The sequence below is a fragment of the Eptatretus burgeri genome, chromosome 10 (assembly GCF_056783735.1).
Source record: "Eptatretus burgeri isolate ZD-2024b chromosome 10, Ebu_testis_v1, whole genome shotgun sequence".
Classification (NCBI taxonomy): Eukaryota; Metazoa; Chordata; class Myxini; order Myxiniformes; family Myxinidae; genus Eptatretus; species Eptatretus burgeri.
The window spans coordinates 8,697,378-8,721,243 of record NC_140970.1 but is presented as its reverse complement, the minus strand read 5'-3'; the positions used below and the strand labels follow the sequence as shown (position 1 = coordinate 8,721,243).

General features: G+C 45.5%; 1 protein-coding gene across 1 annotated transcript in view; it reads right to left on the bottom strand.

The window, feature by feature from the left end:
- LOC147017922 (broad substrate specificity ATP-binding cassette transporter ABCG2-like) overlaps positions 1–23,866 on the bottom strand; it is a 118,779-nt gene that overhangs the window by 53,038 nt on the left and 41,875 nt on the right. The window contains exons 5-7 of the mRNA XM_085899924.1: positions 10,327–10,484; positions 10,006–10,157; positions 6,122–6,214 (exon numbers count right to left, since the gene is read on the bottom strand). Coding sequence (XP_085756050.1) covers positions 6,122–6,214; positions 10,006–10,157; positions 10,327–10,484 — 403 coding nt within the window. The remainder of the gene's footprint in view (positions 1–6,121; positions 6,215–10,005; positions 10,158–10,326; positions 10,485–23,866) is intronic.

The window sequence follows — 23,866 nt, the reverse complement described above, 5'->3', positions numbered from 1 at the left end:
TACCGTCATTTTTTATGAGGGGCTTCGGAAAGTGGGCGGAGCTTAGGGAAAGTGGACTTGGTTGATGAAAAGTGGGAGTGGCGTAGGAAAGTGGGAGTGGCATAGGAAAGTGGGCGTGGCTTATGAAAAATATTGTGTGGCTCAAGAGGTGAGGTCAAACAAGAGCATTGAAAGAAGTTTATCGGGTTCTCCGTGTGTGTGTGTGTGTGTGTGTGTGTGTGTGTGTGTGTGTGTGTGTGTGTGTGTGTGTGTGTGTGTGTGTGTGTGTGTGTGTGTGTGTGTGTGTGTGTCTGCAATGCGAGGCTCCACAGCACAAACCAGCAAACCGATTATTTTTCAAATGGTAGTCCTTCAAAAATAGGGTGACTATTTACCGTCATTTTTTATGAGGAGTGCCAGTTGGCAAAATAGCAATGGGAAAAATCTTGCCAGGCAGAGGAACAATTGTATGTGAACCAATACATCTTGGCAATGAATCTTCATCGGTGGATCGGTCAGAATGAAAAGCATCGTATCGAGCGCTTCGATCCAAGCGAATCCCTCGTTGCCTACTGGCTTGTTTGTTTGTTTGTTTGTAATGGACAGCTCTGGAGGCCAGAGGAGTCAACCGATTTCGTTGAAACTTGACAGGTAGGTTCATACCAGGATCTAGTTCTATGCTTTTGAGCACCGTTGATATGGACACCACCGTTGCCAAGCAACAAGACTTTGAATTTTTTGAAAAATCATAAAAAATTAATTTTTTTGAAAATCAAAAATCGGCTTCCAGGCTTTTATGCGTACTATAATCAACCTTTTTGTTAAATATTTTCAGCCCGACCCGTCAAAAACTGTATGACTAGTATGCAATTATGTAGCGACCACCCATGTCGCCTACTGGCTTGTATGTCTGTTTGTTTGTAATGGATAGCTCTGGAGGCCAGAAGAGTCAACCGATTTCGATGAAACTTGACAGGTAGGTTCATACCAGGATCGAGTGTGATGCTTTTGAGCACCGTTGCTATGGACACCACTGTTGCCAAGCAACGAGACAGAATTTTTTGAAAAATCATAAAAAATTAACTTTTTCGGAAATCAAAAATCGGCTTCCAGGCTTTTATGCGCAATATAATCACACTCTTTGTCAAAAAATTTCAGCCCGATCGGTCAAAAACTGTATGACTAGTATGCAATTATGTAGCGACCACCCATGTCGCCTACCGGCTTGTATATCTGTTTGTATGTAATGGACAGCTCTGGAGGCCAGAGGAGTCAACCGATTTTGATGAAACTTGACAGGTAGGTTCATACCAGGATCTAGTTGTATGCTTTTGAGCACCGTTGCTATGGAGGCCGCTGTTGCCTATCAACGGGACTTTGAAATTTTTGAAAAATCCTAAAAAAATTATTTTTTCGAATATCAAAAATCGGCTTCCAGGCTTTTATGCGCACTATAATCAAACTCTTTGTCAAAAATCTTCAGCCCAATCCGTCAAAAACTGTATGACTAGTATGCAATTAAAAAGCGACCACCCATGTCGCCTACCGGCATGTGTGTGTGTGTGTGTGTGTGTGTGTGTGTGTGTGTGTATGTATATATATATGTATGTATGTATGTATGTATGCATGTATGTATGTATGTATGTGTGTGTGTGTGTGTGTGTGTGTGTGTGTGTGTGTGTGTGTGTGTGTGTGTGTGTGTGTGTGTGTTTTTGGTTGTTATCTCCATATGTGGGTTTCATAAGGTGGAACTGAGTCCTGCAGGTCTCGAAGGTTCCACCTCTATTTCAGTTAGGGATCATGATTCATGGACCAAGTTGTAAAGTTTTCTTTGTTCTCAAAGTTTTGTTCTGAGGGCTCTTTTGAGGATTGTCACTGAACCCCGAACAGCATCCAAATGCAGGTTGTTTGTAGTAATATTTCCAAGGATGGATTTTAAGATTTCTGTAAGGTTCTTTTAATCATTAACGTTGCTCCATTTATTATTGGCACAATTTTGGTGCTCTTCAGCTTAAAGGCTCTTTTCACTTCATTTTTGAGGTCTTGGTATTTCATCATTTTCTTGATTTCTGCATTGTTCAGGCGAAATCGCTGGGTACTGAAATTTAAATTAGCAATGCCCTCTTTTCTTTTTTGTACCTCAGTACTATATCCATTCGCAATGCTTTGTTTTTATATTTTATGTTCACACTAGACAGGATCATTAGGTCGTATGTGAGCTTTATTTCCTTGTTTTCAGTAATTACTTTTGGTTCACGTTTTTCAGAGTTTTCTGGAACTGGGATTTTGAGACTTTTGCAGATGTGTCAGTGAATTACTCCACAAACACTGTTGTGCCTTGGTATGGACAGCTGCTCTGAAATGTGTTTTCCACATCGTGATCAGAGGTGGCTCGTACTTTCTGTTTATACCTTGCAAAATATACACTTGTCCGATTGACTCAGTCTTGCCATTTTCTTCAAGCCATTGGTATAGTGTTCTTGGTCTTGGGCAGTATAATGATTAGTTCTCAATCCCAGTTGAACTGACCTCTTCTTAGCCATTCCAAATAGCCTTCTTTGGCAATACCCAATCTGTCCCAACTCTTTTTTTAATACCTTCCTGCTTTTTTTTTATCATTTTCTCAGTTGTCAGTGTACATCTGTTGCTATTTTGTTTTATATTTACCCTCGCCAGAGAAGAGAGTATTACATTTGGGTCCGTTTGTCTTTGTTTGTTTGTTTTTGTTTTGTTTGTCCGCACAGAACGTGTTTATCTCTGCAACCGCTTGTCGGATTGAGACAAAATTTTCACCAAAGGAGAGACTGACTACTCATGTAGAATGTTTTAACAATAATTATGACGTCATAGATCATGTGGTGTGGCAGCCATGTTGGAAAGAAAGGAAAAACGTTGGACCTCTATCTCTTAAACCGCACCAAGGAAAAAATTTAACTTGGCACATAACAAGTACTTCTCATGGGGAATAAGTATGATTTTTAAAATGATGTCACAGGCACCTTCATAATGACGTCATAACTGCATACATAGAATGCGACATCCAATCAGTATGAAAAATTGAGGGTCATCTTGGGATAAATTGGTCCCCAGAAACAAAAAAAATGATGATGTCATCGGTCACGTGGTTCCATAGCCATATTGTTTTTTTAAAAAACCTTCAAAATCTTCTCTGAAACGGCTGAACAGATTAAAGTGAACCTTTAAACATATGACCATCTATCCATGAGGAAAAAAAACTTTCACACATATGATGTCATAGGTCACATGGTTTGGCAGCCATATTGGATTTACCCAAAAACCTATAAAAAATTATTCTTCTCCAGAAGGACTGGACAGATCGAGGGGAAACATCACACAAATGTTCCACAAATCTTGGGTATACCAGGGTTTTCATGAATAATTGATAGGTTACATTGTTTGGCAGCCATATTGGATTAAGCGAAAATCTTTTTAAAAGTTCTTTTTCCTGAACCGCTTTATCAATCGACGTGAAACATCACAATTATGATCTGGTAGTGATGCGGAATATATGTTTTCAATTTCAACCTGATTGGACTTGGACACATGGTGTGGCAGCCAGAATTATTAATTTTTTTGATCTGGGTTCTTTTTCATTTTTTAACTTTTTTTTGAATTAGACTCACTTGGCTGCACCTGGATGGGTTTAAGAGTAGAGGAATAGCAGCTGAAACCAGAATCCTATCCAGGCTCCTCCTGATGACTTTGTCTTTGCTTTTTACTTGATTGAGTTCCTTCTGACGACTCCAATACAGGACTGTACCTATTTGGTCTTCCATTTGATTTGAATTGAATTTATTTTACTCCCATTTGGAATTCAGTTGAACAATAACAATTGTCATTGGTCAGGGTCAAGTGTCCAATCAAAGTGCAACATCTTGGTACTCAGTCATCACTGCCAGCAGTTATAAATTGGCAGTTCTAGATATGCCTCTTATTATGTAACAGCCCATTGCACAAACACCACACAAAACAAGTCTTGTTTTTTTTTCTTGTTTTTTTTTTTTTTGCAATTGTTAGGGCTGTATTCATTGCTGTTTCGGTTTCATGTGTGACATCTTCGATTCACACCTGTCTTTGGAATTTTTTGCTGGGTGGGTGAGGGGTACCTTCTCTGGTTTGTTGTCTTCATGTTTGCTTACAAATTGAATTAGGTAGTCTGATCACTTTTCACCTACTCAGCCAATCCCACTGTTGTCACTCTGTGCACTTGGTTGAGTTCCATCAAGCTGCTACCTCATTCTCGTCTCGGCAGGTACATTCCCGGGCCGCATTGATTTTTGTAGAAAATTTTGTGGATGGTGAGGAGTTTCCTTGTTTTGATATCTATTTTATTGATATCAGCTTGTGGCCAGTTCCACAGCTGTACTGGAATTCTGGCATTGTGAGTTGGTTAATAGCTTTGATTTTGTTCTTTGGAGAAAGGGATGTTTTCAGGACCAGCCTCATTCTTCGCAGGTATTCTTTTGTGCATTTGTTTGTGACATATGTTGTGGCCCTCTTCTACTCCGAGGTATTTGAATGATGCTTTGTTGTCTAGCTCCTGTATTGGTGTATTTAGGTAGATTTTTATGTTGTCAATTTTTGTTGGTCTATCTACCTTGTACAAATGTGCACTTGGCACATTTATCTTGGCCAAATTTATTTTGAATGTTGTCAGAGTGCTGTTCCACTCCTTTGAGTTGTTTTGCCAATTTTTGGTGATTTTAAAGCCAAAATAAGTGTCACCTTTCTTGTCTTTTTGGACGTTCTCTTATTTGACTTCAGGGTGTATCCATATGCTTGCTCATTAATGAGGTTGCTCAGTGGGTCCTGGGCCAGGCAAAATAGGAGGGTTGAAATGCTGTCTCCCTGGAAGATCCCATGATCTATCTTCACCCTGGTACAGTGAAAACTCTCAAATCCGAATTTCTTGGGATCGAACAGTATTTGTATCAGAGAATTTTTTAGATTTTAGAATATGAAACATTATTTATTTATTTGTTTATTTTTTGTTTGTTTGTTTTTCTTTTCGAAATCGAGGCTCGTGGAATAGCAAAAACATTGAATGGATCAGGATGCAACAGAACAAAAGGAACATTATAGAGAGGGGGGGAAACACAACAGCAGGGTCAAAGGAAAAAAATAGAGCGAGAGTTGGACAGATAAGGGATGTGGGGACGAATAAGGGGGAGAGGAGGACACACAGGCATTGTGAAGAGGTTGAACTACCACTTAAAAGTTTTCTTCACAATGCTTTATCACTCTCTTAAACATTTCCTGTTGGGAGGAACCCAGACCATTGGGAGATGACGCATCAGTCGAGACCGTCCAATCAGAATTGACTTTGTTGATTGGTGTCTGTTGGAGTTCTTCATCATTAATCACTCACTTTGTGCGAATTCAACTGAAGAGAGCACAACAAAAAGCTTTGTGGTTTTCTTTTTATGATAATGTCCTTCAAAATGTCTCTGTTTATGTCTATATTAAAGTTTTGTAGTACCAAACATGTTTTTTTTTGTTCATCAAATATCATTGAAGGTATTTCCTTTAGGTGTTGCTTTTTTTCCTCCAATCTGCCTACCTGTTGTGTTCTTTTGGGTCCTCATATAATCCTTTCCAGAAGTGTGTGTGTGTGTGTGTGTGTGTGTGTGTGTGTGTGTGTGTGTGTGTGTGTGTGTGTGTGTGTGTGTGTGTGTGTGTGTGTGTGTGTGTGTGTGTGTGTGTTATTGAGTCCACACATCCCCAAACTTTAATGCAGCACCACTTGAATGGCCTGCTTCAAAATTGCACCCAAATCGCCCTTCAGCACCTGATTAAGGAAGTATGTTTGCATGTGAAGGGTATCGTCCTCATTCACATATAAATTAATTCATACTAATGGATTAAGGTGTTTATTTTTTACTTTATACAAACTAAAGCCGATGTATTTTTAATCCTACATAAGTATGTGGGAATTTATTTGGTGACTTATTGATCTCGAATGTTGCTGAAGGAACACGAAAAGCTATTGCAATGGTGCTCGGGTGTCGATCACTAAGTGAGTGAGTCCTCACTGATTCTCAGTTCTGTTATAATTGATACACTTCAGTGACAATCTGTATTATTAAATGCTCTTTGTTGCTCCTGGAGCTTAAATAATTACCGTTCTCTAATGTATTGTTGAGTGCAGTCGAGTCACCATTCACGACATCCAAAAAGAAGTCTGCAGGATTGTTGTGAGCTTCACATTCATAGCCTGGATCAATTTGCACACACAGCAAGAAACACACAATTAATATTTTTGTCACAAACTATTATATATATATATATATATTTTTTTTTTCACATACAATTAACGTTTGCATGCTTAACATCAACAAAACTTTCCACTTTTACTTATTTTCACCAAAAAGGTGCCAAGACAGATCCCCTAACGACTACTAGTCAGTCTTCTTCCCACCATCAACATATAGATGCCATCTTCTTTGGTTTGAGGGGCTGTCTTCAAAATCTGGACACCTGCTCCAGAATTGCTTTGTTTTACAAATATTTATGTGTAAAATGTCGAGGCCCATAGAAGAGCTGGAAGACAGAACCAAATGGAAAGTTGAAAGACACACCAACAGCAGGGTAGAGGAAGACAACAGAGACACTTGGAGGAACAATGGATGAGAATAAAGGGAAGGCAGAAAGACTTAGGCAGTTGTATACAAGCTCGAGCACAGCAAGAAAGAAGCTGAAAGAAGAGGAAGGAAAAAACCGAGGATGAAACAGCAATGGAACAAAAAAAAGGGAAAGGTGGGTACATGGAGAGGAAAGGGGGGGGGGCACGATGACCTGCATGGAATAGCTTGGGGAGCATTGAAGGTAGAAAAGATAATGAGTAGAATGATTAGGCACTGAACAACGATCTTGAAGCCCTGCATGGAAGGATGAGATTGAACAGACTGAGAAAATTGGTTCCACTAGTGAGAGAAAAAAAAAGAGGAAGAAATGAGTGGAGGTGAGCATTGAGCCTGGATTTTGAAAGTTCCACCATAAGTTGGTGACAGGCAGACCATATGCACCCTGGAGAAACCTAGAGGGGACAGAGCAGAGAAAGGACAGAAGGTGTAAGATGACAAAAGCGATGGATGAAGACAAGCCACTGACCTGTCTGCAATGTGAGAGTAACTGTCCCTGAGATTCAGCTTCATCAAGAGAGATTCCAATGATTTTGAGGAGCATGGATGCTCTCCATGGTATCAATATGTGAAAGGTGTGAGGCAGGTGTGTCAGCCAAAAGTAGAGAGGAGTACTCCATTAAGCTGTGGATGGCAGCCTTGGAAGTTGTTTGCAGTTCAGATTTGCCAAGGAAAGACTTGGCATGTGGTAAATGCACAGCTGATGGCAAGCTTTGAAGGCCAACTCGATTTCTGGTTTGCCCAAGAGAGATAATGTCTGAAGATGAGCCCCAAAAGCTTGCCAGATGGTACTTTCAGAGAAACATAGTAATTGCATATAGGGTTTGTCAGGATTGAAAGACATTAAAAGTAATGGAGTAATCTCCTGATTCAATAAAAGTCTGATGATAAGGAAGAGACTGCTACCTTACCTATCTCAAGGAAAACAGTACTATGACAGTGGCCACAGAAATGATAAGGAGACTTTCTGGGGAATCAGGAAGACCGTTGATGAAGATGATAATCTGAATTGGGTCCAAGGCACTGCTTTGGGAACGCCAGCCTCACGCTGACTGAGAGTCAGAGATCTCTCTGACAATTGAAAATTCTCTATGTATTTTCTGATGACTTCACCCTCTGCCGTGACATCCCTCATCTTTCAGAAAGGTGAGCAGCAGCCTATTCCCTCTCTTCAGACCTTGAAAATATCACAAACTGGTAAAACACTTGGAATATGTCTTTCAATAGTGACAAGTTTCACACTCTCACTATCTCTTTCCGAAAGGACCGTCTGGCAAACCCGCCTTCCTCCATTCTTAACAATCCCCTTGAGAAAGTTCAGTCGATCAAACTCCTGGGTCTCACTATCAGCCATGATCTTTGTTGGGCGACCACATTTCAAATTTGGCCAGCCATCGAATGGGCATTCTCTGTCGTACAAAGTCCTTCTTTTGCACACCTGAACTCTGATCCACCTACAAGGCTTTCATCCACAGCTCGATGGAATACTGCTCTCCCCTCTGGGCTGGCTTCCCTGCCTCACATCTTGCTCAGCTTGACACTGTGGAAACCAAGTCCTTTGACATCATTGGAATCTCCTGTGATGAAGCTGAGTCTGTGGGCTTATCACTTCACCATCTCAGACAGGTCTGCAGTCTAATAGTCTTCTACCACCTCCTTTCTGGTTTTGCAATCTCTGCTCTTTCCATGCTTTGACCCCCCCCCCCGCCACCCCACTGCCCAGGTTTCTGCAGGGCTCAAATGGGTCCACCATCAACCCCCAGCTTTCTGGTGTAACTACCTCAATCCAGGATCACTGCTGACCTCCACTCATTTCTTTCTCTATTTTCACACCTGTGGAATCAACTTCCACATCCTCTTCAATCTCGTTCTTTCCTCCAGGTCTTCAAGACAGCTGTTTCACCACCATCTCAGATCGTCCCCAATCCAAATCCATGATCTTTTCTACCCTCGTTAACCCAATCAAATCCATCCTCCCAATTTTCCAGTTTTCACTCCTTAGAGTTTCCTTCCGCATCCATCTTGTCCACCCCTATGCATCCACCCAATGAATCCTCTCTTGCCCTCCATTCCTCCCCACACCCATTGTTCGTGTCTCCCTCTATCTTTGCCTTCAACTCTGCTCTTGGTGTTTTTCCCATCTCTCTACTGCTCCTTTTGTGTACTTGCTCTTCCCATGAGTCTCGACTATGCATACAAAAAAATGGATAGGCTGAGAGATTGGAGAGCAAGGTGGGGTGCCAGTTTGAGATTTGTCCAGATGGATGGCCCTGATCTCAAGTCTGAGATTGAGGGCATCCATCTATTGTTGAGAGTGGAGAAGCAACAAGTCCAGGGTAGAGTGGCCAGGTCTAAATCTCAATTGATGGTCTGATCAGTGTGACCACTCCTCATTTTCATAAATGCCAAGGTGAGCCAATGAAAAAAGCCAAGAATTCACAAGGTTTCGGAAAAGCGATGATAATAGAAAACCTATATGCCAAGAAAACCTATAGAAAACCAAGACGCCAAGGTGAACAACGAATAGCCAAGATCTTGTGAAAAAAGCCAAGGAGTGGTCACACTGGGTCTGATATCAGACAGTTGGAGAAAAAGAAGAAATTTATGTCACCAATGATGATGGATTCCATGACCTCGCTGATGATTGGAATTAAGCTGATAGGCCTGCAGTTTAGGGGATCAGTTTTTGCACCTTGCTTGTTTAATGCTGTGATGTTGGCTGACTTACAAGTGGACGGAAAACGACCAAGGGCAAATGACAGGGTTAACAGAGCAAAAAGAAGATGTCAAAGTCATGAGCTTAAGTTGGACAGAAATCACCTGTGGAGCATATGTTCAAAATTTTGCTTGATCTTGATTTTCAGTCCAAATATATAAAGCATGAAAGCATCGCCTTGTGATTATTTTGACTTTTTGACATTTAAGAAAGAGGCAAAGGTCACTTGCACCATCGGGGTTATGATGCACCTTTCCTAGAGAAAATCAATTGGACCACGCCACATCCCTAACTCACAATAATATTTGTATCAGTTGTAATTTTCATTGCACTGTACCAGTTGTAATTTTGATTACATTTTAGTGGAACCTTTACAGCAATACAACCTTGTACTCCCTGGAAGGAGAAAGCATGAAGACTTTTTGCCATTCTTCTGTTAACAAAAAAAAAAATCTCAATGAAGTGTGAGGGCATTGACTCCCTCATGAGAAAAGATTACATGTAAGTATTTATTTGATGCAATCCAAAGAACTCTCCACAGACCATTAATATGGATGAATCCCCAAAACGGGCAATCTGCATTGATCAACTGGAATTTACCTTTGTTGACATCAGCACGAGTCTCAACAAGGAAAAAGTGAGGCTCACCATTTGTGCTAAAGTAGGATAAAGCTTTCTGCACAGGTCCGTGGAATATCATTTGACCATCAGCGAGCAGTGTAAGTGAGTCAAAGAGTTTGAAGATGGCGTACCGAGGTTGGTGAATTGAAAAGATTATTGTTTTTCCATTTCGTGACAACCTGCACACATCGGTCGTTGAGACATTTTCACATACTACTTCTGACAACATAGAGTTATAAACGGTTTGATTTTTGAAACAAAAGAAAAACGAATACAGTCAATGTGTGAGTTAGCCTATAAAAATATAAATTATAGCAAAATGCAGAGGTATAAAGATGCCACTTTAACCTGCGTAACAGACGCATGACTGCATTGGCTGTGCTTGCATCAAGTCCTGTAGTTGGTTCGTCCAAGAATAAGACCCCTGGATCTGTTATAAGCTCCATTCCAATGTTGGTTCTTTTTCGCTCGCCACCTGACACACCACGTATCAACTCTGTGCCGACCTGCTCTCAAGCATTAGGATGGGAGGTGAGACCGTTTTGAAATAAGTCATTATTAGTCTAAAAAATAAAAACGATGGATGCATAACATTGTCAAAAAATCATGTAGTTTTGCTTGAAATTTTTGTTTCAGTTTTCATTTTATTTGTGTTATCATTTTGTCTCATGTTTGGTGTTGGCTTTATGGTTAGGATGGTGGGCTTGGGATCTGAGGATCCTGAGTTCAAATCCCACTGCTGTTGAATTAATACCAGGTGGGGTTGACTCTGCCTGTCAAACTTCTGAGGTCGGCAAAATGAGTGCCAACTTGCTTGTATCCTGTGTCGGAGTGGCAACCTGTCCAGGATTGTGCCCAATAGCCAAGAGACTGATTAAGCAGCACCAATGCTCTGCACAGAGTATGCCTTACTGCCCCCCCAAACCAACTGACAACGATATGTTGCATATCTGCACCAGTCCAATCACCACCCCCATTTCACTGTCGAGTGTAGAAAGTATGCATTTGAACTTCATCTTCACAAGTTGCTAATGCATCCTTTGCTGTTATTAAGATTTAGAAACACTCAAAAAGCTCTGATTGATCAATGGTTCGATTCTGACCTCGGCAGAGTCATACCAAGACAATAAATGTAATTGTTATGGGAATAATCTTTAATTGTTAATAAAACTGTTTCGGAGAACAGAACGATAGTTATTCCTGAGCATTTGTTTGGGTAAGCATGATGTTTAGATCTAAACAAGTGCTAAGAAAGATTTGTGATATATATATATATATATATATATATATATATATATATATATATATATATATATATATATATATATATATATATATATATATATATATACACACTGCCCCGATGTGTGTGTGGGAGAGCACTGCCCCGATGCCATATGCAGAGCTGTCGCATGCGAATAAGAGTGGACGCGCAGGCTCGTAGTGCACGAGGACCGTATCCTCTGTGAGCAGCTGCTTGACGTGGTCGAACGCCGCCTGGTGTTCAGGCCCCCAAGCCCAGCGCTCGTCCTTCCTGAGCAACCGCGTTAACGGCGCAAGCTGTGAGCTGAGCCCGTGCACGAACCTTTGGTAATACTGAGCCATACCAATGAACGAGCGCAGCTGCGTCTTGTCGCGAGGCGGTGGCATGTGCTGAATCGCCTCCACCTTCCGAGGACCTTTCAACACCTCCTCTGGCGTGATGATGTGTCCGAGGTATTCCAAGTGCTGCTTGAAGAACGCGCACTTGTCCCTGTTCAAGCGCAGGCTGCATGCTTCCAGCTTCGTCAGCACTTGGGCAATGTTTGCAAGGTGCTCGTCCGCCGTTTTCCCTGCAATGAGCACATCGTCCAGGTAGGTCTGAGCGGGCAGGCCAATGCAAACCTGATCCATGGCTTTCTGCCACAAGGCGGGGGCCGAAGCAATCCCAAAACAGAGTCGGGTATATCGATAGAGTCCTTGACACGTGTTGATTGTCAAAAGGTCGCTACTCCTGGGATCCATCGGCAGGTGAAAATATGCATCACGCAGATCAAGCTTCGTGAAGTATTGACTCCCCGCCAATCGTGCATATATCTCATCTATTGACGGCAGTGGATATTTCTCCACGCTGAGCCCCGGATTAACCGTGGACTTGAAGTCCCTGCACAATCGGACGTCTCCATTCCGTTTCAGCACCGTGACGACCGGGGTGGCCCAATCTGAGTACGACACCCGTTCGATCACTCCACAGGCCTCCAGCCTATCCAGTTCACCCTTGACCTTGTCCCGCAGAGCATACAGCACCGGTCGTGGTTTACAAAAACGAGGAACCACCCCCTCCTTCAGGAAGAGCTTTGCCTCCACGCCCTTGAGTTTCCCAAGGTCGTCCCAAAACAAACCTTGATGTCTTTGAAGAATCTTTTCCAACTGATCCTCCCATCGGCTCGGCACAGGTTGCACAAGGTGAACGGCGGCCCAGTCTAGCCTGATGCGGGTCAGCCAGTCTTGGCCTCGGAGAGACGGACCCCTCCCCCGCACGACGTACAATGGAAGCGCGGCGACCTGGCCTTGGTACTGCACAGACACGTCTTCCATCCCGACTGGCGTTATCTTCTCGCGGGTGTACGTGAACAGTGTGAGGTCGGACCTGATAAGCTTCAGGTCGTTGAGTCTACGCGCGGTCTGCTCGCCAATGATTGACACCGCCGCTCCTGTATCAACCTGAAACGTGATCGGCATGGTGTTCACTTCGACTTCCACCATCATCGGGCACGCCGTCGCAGGACCAATTGAAAACTCCAACGGATTCCATTCAAATTCGGTACGATTATGGCTTTTGGTCCAACTTAGATCATTGGCTATAAAAGGCTTTTCCATAACACTTCGGATATTCGAAAAAAATCGATAAATCGATATCCCGCATGGGGGTATCAACGGCTGCCGGTTTCACCCCGGGTCGCTGAGGTCGCCTCGCACATCGCTGTCCATGACCTTAACGGTGGCCAACGCCCCTCATCACACACACTTCAGATGACCCACCTTGTGACAACCTAAACACACGGTGCTTTTAAACGGGCACACACGGCGCAGGTGTCGACCTCCGCATCCCAAACACGTCTGCGTGGTCACCTCGCCGCTCGTGCGGCCACGAGGTGACGTCTGGCCCCGACCCGCACTGAAGGTCGTGCGTGCATCCCGGGGCGCTCGTGACACCGCGTGGGCCCCTGGGCCATCCGGCATGCCGTGGCCAGTGATGGCCCGAACATCTTTATTGCGCATCTGGATGTACATCAACGCTACCCCTAGCGGGCGAGTCATGATACATGAAAACCCAATCACGTGATACAGCACAGTTTCATTTTCAATATCCCGATTTGTTGTCTTTGGTTTGTAACTTGTTTTGAACATCATTTTGTTTTCTTGTTTCTTGATTCTGATTTCTTTTTAACATTTTTTTTGTTTTTTTTTTCAAATCAAAAAATGGCTTCGGCGATAAAATGATGTCTGCGCTGTCGCTGATGATTCGCCAAGAAGTGATGAAACCAGTCTGGCATCTGAAGGGGTGTGTTGCATTGGGATTCTCATGTGTGTACTATTTGTGAATGTCTTTGCAGTTGTGGAAGAACTCTGGGAAACTTTGAAACTGCAAAGGGCTCATCTTCGTATGCTTTCTTGGTTGCTTTATGCAGCTTCTTCGGCTATAAGAGGATGTGAGGAGTCAATGTATTTCTATAATCAATGCCACCTGGGTTTACCTGATTCGATGAGAGCTGATTGGTTATTCCCTCCATTCACAGGTGAGAGAAGTGGGTGGGTCTTTCTTTATCATTTATGTATTGACTGCTTTTGATGTATGCATGTGGTACATGCTTGGGAGCATACATATTGCTGTCTGATGCTCTCGCTTTGTACCTCTGTTGTGTTTGTTCAGCACGTTTTTTTCAATTTCCCCCTCTTCTTTATGTTGTTTGCCCTGCGTTTTCGTTCGTGTTTTCCCCTCCTGCTTTTCCCTGGCCTTCCTCCTGTCTGGGAGGCTTTGCCCACCATGCAGGAGGGGAGCTCCATGCAACCTCTTCCCTCCGTCTTCCCCTTTTATCCCTAGTGTTGTCCCGCCCTCTCAGGAACCACAGTATGGTGAGTAGGCACCATAATTGTGTTCGTTTTCAGTTGGTTAAGGGTGGGCCCATTCTGGCTGGTGAGACGTTTCGTCGTGAGGTTTTGTTGGGCGTGCTGGGGTTTACGGCTGCCGACTTTTTTGCCTCATCTCTTTGGCACGGAGCTTTTTTATGTCCTTCCAGTCCTCTGGAAGGCTTTCCAAGTTCTGGGTGCGATGGACTGCCACTCGGTCAGCTGGGTCTCTGGCTGATTGGGTGGTTGAGGCCCTCACTGACCATGAGTGGGTCGTGACAGTCCACCTCGACAATGACAGTGTAAGCGATTACAAAATTAAGTCTTGGTTGTCTTGTTTTGTCAGTCAAAACCCCACCATGGCTTATCCAAGATGGTTTGGTTATATGTACTGGAGCTTGGCAATATCACGTTAAGTTCCAGGTCCAGGATGATGGAATGGTCACCCACATCCCAAACGGGTTTGTTATAGGGATGGTCCGTGGACAAGTGTTTAATGTTTTCCGACAAGTGTTTAATGCCTTTCATCAATGATCTCTCAGACTCTCTGGAAAATCCTCTTTATCTCTTTGCTGATGACTCCACCTTCTGCCGTACCATCTGTCATCCCTCAGACCAGCAAGCAGCAGCTTCTTCACTCTCTGCAGGTCTTGATAAAATCACAAACTGGTCCAACACGTGGAACACGTCTTTCAATCCGGACAAATCTCACACTCTCACTATGTCTCTCCGAAAGGACCGTTTAGAAACTCCCCCACCCACCCCCCCCATCCACTTTCTCAACAATCCTCTGGAAGAAGTCCTTTCTTTCAAACTTCTGGGTATCACGATCTGCCATGATCTTTCCTGGGAAAGCCACATTTCCAACCTCGCCTCCAAAGCCAGTCACTGACTTGGAATCCTCCGTCGTGCAAAGTCCTTCCTCGGCCCACCTGAGCTCCTGACCACTTACAAAGCTTTCATCCGCAGCCTGATGGAGTACTGCTCTCCCCTCTGGGCTGGTGCTCCTGCCTCCCACCTTTCTCAGCTTCACGCTGTGGAAACCAAGGCATTTCGGATCATTGGCATCTCTCGCGATGAGGCTGAGTCTCTAGGCCTCTCACTCTCTCACCACAGGCAGGTCAGTGGTCTTTCTGTCTTCTACCGTCTCCTCTCCGGTCACGCCCTCCCTGCTCTGTCTGTGATTTGTCCCCACCATATTTCTGCAGGGCGCTCAAAGTCCGCCAACAACACGCTTCTGGTAAAACTACCAAAATCACAAATCATTGCTCACCTTCACCCTTTCATTCTTCTTTTTTCCCGCCTTTGGAATAAACTCCCTTACACTAATCAATCCCATTCTTCCCTCCAGGCCTTCAAACAGCTGTTCACCACCAGCTCTTATCATACCCCATCCAAATCCTCTATCTGTTCTACCCCCGTTAATCCACCCCAAACCCACCTCCTTGAAATTCCCTGCTTTCCTTCCTGAAAGCACCTGCAATGTCCATCGTGTATTCCCCATGTTCCCTCTCCCTTCCACAGATCTCCTAATATCTCTGTTCACCACTGTTTTGTTCTTCCCACTCCCACCCCTCTTGTCCCATGCTCCAACTTGCTGTGCATTGTGTCTTAGCTCTCATATGAGCCTCGACAATGCATACAAAAAAACAAAAATGCGGGGCAGCCCAACATATGCCGCAGATGCGGTCAACTGGGTCACATTGTTTCTGGGTGCAAAGAACAATTTTGCTCCCAGTGTGGCCAGTTGGGACATTTAAGAGAGCACTGCACCACACAGGTGCAGTGTGCCAGGGAACCCCTTCCACTCGTGCCCGCAACACTATGCCAGTAAGATACGTGCATCTGTGGGTGTGGGTAGGGCAAGGGGAACTGTGCCTGTGCCTGTGGCTGTGCCTGTTCTGCCTCCCTTCCTCCCCGCAGTTGAGGATGAGGGAAGGATGGAGGATGAGGAGGACATGGAGAAGGAGGAGGAGTAGGGGATGAAGGAAGGGGCCGTAACCCTCAAGCCTCCCATAGAGAGAGACTTGCATGTGGTTGTGTCGGATTTCAAGCCCACTGGAGTGTGAGGGGAGGAACCGACTGAGGTGGCTCCGGCAGTGGGCCAGTGGATGTGCCTGTCTTAGAATAAGCTCCGCTTCCAGAGCAGTTGATTGTGAACTCCTCCTTTGGTGCAGAGGGCAATGAAAAATGGACTACAATTAAAAAGCGCCATAGGAGTAGCAATAAAGAGGAAAGGCTCCCCTGGGCAAGGCCCCACACATCAAAAATAATCCGGCAGAAGCCAAGGGCCCTGTGGGCCTCAAATCCCCCATTCGTCCGGCCCATCCAGGTCCAGGGTGGAGCTCGCTCGGCGGGGTCGGGATCAGCCAGGGAGGGCTGCAGCAGGTCTCCGGAAGACCTCCGCCAGAGCTTCCCATTTCAATTCCCCCCGTTCTTCCCCAACCTCATCCCATAGCCGTCTTCACCATAATCCGGAGACGACTGCAGCCTTAACATTCGCGGATGTGCAAGGTGGCCCTCGTTCTCCTCGGGCAATAAGGATCTGCCCAAAACAGGAAGACCCTTCTTGCCTCGGGTAATAAGGGTCTTCCCGTCTCCGGAGGGGGAGGACATGGCTCTGCTTCCTGGGGAGAATGTCTGTATTAACGGTGAGTGGGTCTCCGGCATGCTCGTAGCCCCTGGCTGTGGGAATAACCATAGGAATAAAAAGCATGGTAGCCCATCGTGTACTGCCAAGGATGGAGGAGCGTCATAGGACCCATGACTCCCCTTCCGTGTTCTGCACGTTAGTTGGTGATTAAATGCATTATTAATTTAAAATTAACATATTTGAACGTACAGGGAGTCCGTACCAAAGTCCGGAGGATCAGCGTGTTTGAAAAACTAAGCAATTTTGAATGGGACATCTGCCATTTGTAAGAATACCATATTCTGCACAGGGAGTATGTATACCTCCATGCAAATTGGTGGTATGGAGAGTCGTATTGGTCTGGAAGTAACACTAACAGTGCGGCAGGATTAGGGTTCCTTAGTAAGATCTCAAATGTCGAACTCCTTAGATTAGATGAAATTATTCCGCAGCGATTGGCCTCGCTCAGGGTGGTTGTGTCATCAACCCCGCTGACCCTGGTTAATGTGTATGCCCCTCAAAGAGCATGTGAAAGAGGGGAGCTCCTGCGACAGTTGGAGCACCTACTTTCCACCTCTGCCCCTATGATTGATGGGGGAGATTTTAACTTAGATGTGGACAGATTTGTCCAGGACTCATCGATGTGGGCCCTTAAAGGGCTTGTTCAGGATTTTAGGCTGAGGGACACGGGTGCACGAAGGAATAACATCACCTGGACCGTTGCGCATGGTACCAGATAGGCTAGGATCTATTACTTCCTTTTGTCACCAAATTTTGGTGACCCGGATGTGGTACTTCACATGGTGGCCTTTTTGGCCCACTGTTGTTTGTCTCTGGGTGTAGAATTAGATGGGGTGCATGCCCGGCGCTCTGAACTCTGGAAACTTAACTGCCACCTTTTGCGGAATGACAGTTTCATGCTTTCCTATGTTTGGAAGTATAGGGATTGGCAAACCATTAGGTAACTCTTCCCGACCGCAGCAGCCTTGTGGAAAGGTGAAACGTAGGACCGCAGCATTTTTTCCGTACGGCCAGGTGAATGAGGGCCACGGGGAAACAGGAGTGTTTGAAGTGCTTGCAGGCATTTTTTTTTGTATACCTTGTCGAGGCTCGTATGATAGCTAACACACAACTCACAGCAAGGGGGCATGAGACAAGAAGGGCGGGAGTGGAAGGGACAAAACAGTGGGGAACAGACACATTAGGTGAACTGTGGAAGGGAGAGGGATGGGGATGGGACGGGGAACATGGCGAAGAGAAGATGGACATTACAGGGATTTTCAGGAAGGAAAGCAGGGGAATTGAAGGAAGTGGGCTTGGGTGGATTATCGGGGGTAGAAAAGATCGAGGATTTGGATGGAGGGTGATAAGAGGTGGTGGTGAACAGCTGTTTTGAAAGCCTGGAGGGAAGAATGGGAAAGAATAGAGTGAGGAAGTTTATTCCAAAGGCGGGAAAAAAAGAGGAATGAAAGAGTGAAGATGAGCAGTGATTCGTGATTTTGTTATTTTTCCAGAAGGGGGTTGTTGGCGGACCTTGAGTGCCCTGTGGAAATGTGGTGGGGACAAATCACAGAGAGAGCAGGGGGGGCAAGGCTGGAGAGGAGTCGGTAGAAGACAGAAAGACCACCGACCAACCTGCGGTGATTGAGTGAGAGGCCCAAAGACTCAGCTTCATTGCGGGAGATGCCGATGATCTTAAATGCCCTGCTTTCGACAGCGTGAAGCCGAGAAAGGTGGGAGGCAGGAGCACCAGCCCAGAGGGGAGAGCAGCACTCCATCAGGCTACGGACAAAAGCTTTGTAAGTGGTCAGGAGCTCAAGAGGGCCGAGGAAGGACTTTGCATGACGGAGGATTCCCAGTCGGCGACTGGCTTTTGAGGCGAGGTTGGAAATGTGACTTTCCCAGGAAAGGTCATGGCAGATAGTGAGACCCAGAAGCTTGAAAGAAAAGACTTCTTCCAGAGGATTGTTGAGAAAGTGGATGGGGGGGTTTTCTAAATGGTCCTTTCGAAGAGACATAGTGAGAGTGTGAGATTTGTCTGGATTGAAAGACATGTTCCACGTGTTGGACCAGTTTGTGATTTTATCTAGATCTGTAGTGAGCGAAGAAGCTTCTGCTTGCTGGTCTGAGGATGACAGATGGTATGGCAGAGGGTGGAGTCGTCGGCAAAGAGAAATAGAGAATTTTCCAGAGAGTTGGAGAGATCATTGATGAAAACCAGAAAAAGAACAGGGCCCAGAATGCTACCTTGAGGAACTCCAGCCTGGACAGGAAGAGGGGATGAAAGAACTCCATTTAGGGCCACACGTTGACTGCGACAGGAGAGGAAGTCTGCGAGCCATGAGTGGAGATGGCCTTGAATACCATGGGAAGAGAGTTTGGTAAGTAGGGCAGGGTGCCAGACTGTGTCAAAAACACGTGATATGTCCAGAGATATGGCTCGGATTTCCTGTCTGGCATTGAGGACCTCCATCCATTGATGGGAGAGCGGAAGCAGCATATCCAGAGCAGAGTGACCTGGTCTGAAACCAAATTGATGATCGGAAATCAAGCCATTGGAGAAGAGGAAGGATTTCATGTCTTGAAGCGATGATGGATTCCATAACCTTGCTGATGATTGGGAGAAGGCTGATTGGTCTGTAGTTACAGGGATCTGTTTTTGCACCTTTTTATGCAGGGCAGTGATGTTAGCAGATTTCCAAGCAGATGGCAGATGACCTTGGGCAAATGAGAGGGTGAATAGAACAGAGAGAGGGTGCGCAAGAGCAGAAGAGCAGGCTTTGAGGACACGTGGGCTGATGCCGTCTGGACCGGTTGCAGAATCTGAGTCGAAGTTTGAAAGCAAGCTCTCCACCTTGTCAGGAGAAAAGGACACAGAGTCCAGGGACAGTTTGGTGTGACTGGGTAAGGTGGGTAGAGAAAGTGATGGGTTTAGGACAAAAGATTTAGCTGCAAACACCGAGTTTAGACATTCAGCTTTATCATGTGCGGTATCAGCAGTGCGGCCATTTGAGGTAAGGGAGGGGATGGAGGGGGAACATACACCAGAAACAGATTTGATTAGACGCCACCAGAATTTTGAGGAGGGAGAGAGGTTTGAGAGTTCAGACTTGAGATGATGTTTTCTGGCTCTCCTGAGGGTAGATACACACTTGTTCTGATCTTTGTGGAAGGAACTGAGATTGCCCTCAGTTGGGTTTGCTTTCCATGAGGCAAAGGCAAGTTGTTTCAGGACAACTGCATCGCCACAAGCTTCAGTAAACCAATGGCGAGAGGAAGGGTAGGACAACTGAACACGAGAGGGGATAAATCTGTGCCATAAGGGAGAGCAACTCTCTTTGAAATAATTCCCAGAATGAGTTGATGTTTGAGAAAGTCGTGATAGGAGAGCAGTCTGTAAGTTTGATGGCTGCTCGGAGACCCTGCCAATCGGCTTGAGTGAAATGCCAGACTCGACGGCGGTGAGGTGGTTCTCTGATAACAGCCAGAAAGATGTCCACTTTGACAATGTCTGGTTTGTCAGTGGCAACCTGTATTGAAAGATCTGAAAGGTTTGAGCGAAGGCCCCGGATATTTGAGGTCCACACTTTTAATGAAGAGGTAGGGGAGGAGGCTTTGGGTGCAGGGTGTGGAGGGGGAGGGGAGGGGGAGGGGGGTAGGACAAGGGACGAGGGGGGTTAAGGAGGGTTGTTGAAAGAGTGTGGGGTATTGCAAAATAGCTAGGGGAGGGGGCCGAATGAGGAGGAGAAAAGGCTCTGTGGTGCTGGGGGAAAGGGGGGACAAGAGACAAGGAAGAAGGCAGTTGAGGATTTGAGGAGGTGGAGTGAAGAGATGGAGGTGAGAGGGCAGTGGAGGGAGGCAGCTTGGTGGATGAGTGGGGGGGCAACTTTGAGAAGGATGAGTGAGGGGGATGAAAGGTGGGAGAAAGGTGAGGGGGGAATTTTTGAGAGAGGTGAGAGGGAGGCTTGGAGGGAGAAGAGTGGGATGGTTGCTTTGAGAGTGAGAGTGAGGGGTGAGGGGTGAGGGGGGTGAGTTGGCACTGAAGTTGGAAAAAAAGAATGGTTGATGGAAAGCGAACATTCATAGCAAACTGTAGTTTTTTAAAGTTTCAGGTCATTGATGCAATTTAACACAATTCTTGATGGATGCAATGAAGGCGAATTCAGAGAATGGAGAGAAGAAGCGCTGTAATAGTTGGATTTTTTAGGCAAGGAATGAAGGAGAGCTCGAAATGAGAGCAGTCTGTGAAAATAGCAGAAGAATAGTGCATTATGAAACAGTAAAGAGTACCACATGTGTGAGAGAGGAAGATGAAGCATTATAAGATCGTTTTTGTTGTTAATATTAATGTTTGAGAGAGTTTTCAAGAGATTAGGTCATGCAAGTATCGAAAAAAAATCGAGGAAGACGAGGAGGAAGATGAGAGGAAGAAGAAGCAGAATCGGGAGAAGGTCAGAGTGTTGTTCTTGTTGTTCTTGGGTATTTTTTTATTTTTTATTTTTTATTTTTGAGATAAGAGAGATTAGTTGGGAGAATGGGGGATGTTAGGAAAGTGGGGAGGATAGAAATTGAAGGTAATGGTGAGAAAAAAACAACAAAACAAACAAACAAAAAACGATCGAACACCGAGTGGAACAGGTAGGCCTAAAGCCTAGGCCAAAGCCTAGGCCTCAAACACCCGGTAAGAACGTCAACAAAAATACTCACAAAATAGCACGATTTTTGAAACAAAACCAAACTAGGAACACACAGTAACATGCAGGTGAGAAAATTACACAGTCAAAACGGGACAGATAACGACCAGAAACTTAACTTTGAGAACGTCAGCAGAGAGCCCTGAAGGAGACCTCTTGTCGCTCCAAACCCGGAACCGGAATTCCTCCAATTGGAGGCATACCTCCAATGCTTGCATAAGAAACTCTGCAAAGGAATTGACGTGTCGGAAAAAATCCGCTGGGTGAAGGGGAGGATTTTTTGCCTTCTTGAAGCCAGAGCGAGGACCATAATCTTATAAAGCAGAGTGCCAGTGTTTGAGGAAAATGAAAAGTGTACCAGATTCTTCTTCCAATGATGTTCCAGGCAGAAAGGCATTTTGCTAAAGGTTAATGTGGAGGGAGGCTGTGTTTCAAACTCTGATCAAATTTTTGAAGCGGTGGAGAAATATTACTCCAAGCTCTTTGAAAAACGACCAGAAGATCAAATCTTGATGGCCGAAGTTCTCAACCATCTGAGTAACAGCCTGACTCCTGAACAGCGGGAGCACTTGGAAAGGCTGGTGAGCTTTGAGGAATTGTCCTGTGCCATTAGGGATTTGGCCGTGAATAAAACGCTGGGCACCTGACAGCCTGCCTGTGGAGTTTTATTTCCGGCTTTGGCACGTCCTTGGTGAAGACTGTCTGGAGGTAGTACGAGAGCTACCCACCTCTCCTAGACTTCCAGATTTGATGCGCCGAGGCGAGGTGAACCTTGTTCACAAGAAGCATGATCGGGAGGATATGTCCTACTGGTGATCGATCACCTTGTTGAATGTCAATTATAAAGTACTAACCAAGGTGTTGTCGAAGAGGGTGCACGGTATCAGGAGGGATCTTGTGCACCCAGATCAGATTTATGCTATTCCTGGTCGCAGAGTGTCTGACAGCCTGGGCCTGGTTCAATAGGCGATCCAGTACATGGAGGAAAGAGGCCTCCCACCGAGCATCCTCAGTTGCGACGAAGGGAAGGCGTTCGACAAAGTGTCTTAAGATGGCCTCTTTGGACCGCTTTTTTTCTTTGGATCAAATTTGATGCATTGGGTTGACCTTATATATCGGGATGTTGAAGTTCGTGTTTTGGTCAATGGACATCTTTCGGGGATCTTCCCATGCACTTCTGGGGCCAGGCAGGGCTGCCCAATGTCACCAGTCCTTTTTGTCCTTTGAATTCAACCTTTTGCATGTGCACTGCCAGCAGACCCATCCTTCCCAAGGGCTCTGGGTGCCCGGATCCCATGGGGAGCACCTCAAGTTCAGCCTGTACATGGATGACGTGTCGGTTTTCATCACTGAGGCAGTTGCATCTTGACTCCAGAATGGCAGGTGTTTCATCACCGATGCCAGGCTGGCAGGTCTTTGTGAGATTTTTGGATGGCCTTCTCCTCCAAAGTTAATCCTAAGAAGAGTGAGGTCATGCAATTTGGTCAGCACAGGACGGGCTCTGCCCCTCTTGCCCATACACAAAGTGTAGAGATCAATTTAAGATCCTCGGGGTTTGCTTTGACCCAGGAGAACTGGCAGAAGGTCACTGAGGATTTTGAGACCAAAGTCGCTTCCTGGCGGCTTCGTCGCCTTTCCATGGAGGGGTGTAATTTAGTGATCAGGAATGTTTTGATTGGTAAATTATTATATTTGGCTGGAGTCTCCCCAACTCCTCCTGTGGTGGGACAGGCTCTGGAGGGACTGGTTTTCAACTTCTTCTGGGGTACCCAAGCAGAGCATAGGAGTAGAGTAATTGCCAAAATGAGCCAATCCTTGGGTGGGAGGGGTGTCCCCAGTCCTGCTTGTATGTATGTCTGTGTTTACATGTGCTCTCAAGGATTTGATCGTGTCTGAGGACCCGAGTCCCCAGCTGGTGTGGGAATTTTTTTTTCCTGGGGACGCTCATGCGGCAGATGGAAGGGTGGTCCCTCCCGCTGTCTCGGCCCTTTTCGGGGTCGATCCCGCAGCCTTTTCGGATGTTTGAGAGGTTAGTCTGGGATCAGGACCTGCTGACCCACCGACTGGTTGGTTGATGGTTGTCGGGGGTCCTGGAACACCTGCATCCCAGGGAGGTGCTGCGGGAGGTGCACATCCTTTGTGGACACCCTGTCGCAGCGCTACCACCGAAAAAAATTGGCAGAATATTTCGGCTCCTTGTCTTATGAATAACCACAAAGACATTGCATGGCAGGCTGCCCACGAGTGTGTTCCAGTCCAGGTGTTTTAGTTCCAGAGGAACCTGAAGTGTCTGTCCAGTGTCACCGACCCTGATGCACAGGGGAAGAAACAGTCAGGTATGTCCTTTGGGAATGCCCTGTTGCCAAGGGGGTCTGTTCACGTGCGGCCGGCCTCCAAGAAAGCCATGTACCCTGGCTGGTGATTAATAGACATAACATCGCTGGGTTCTGTG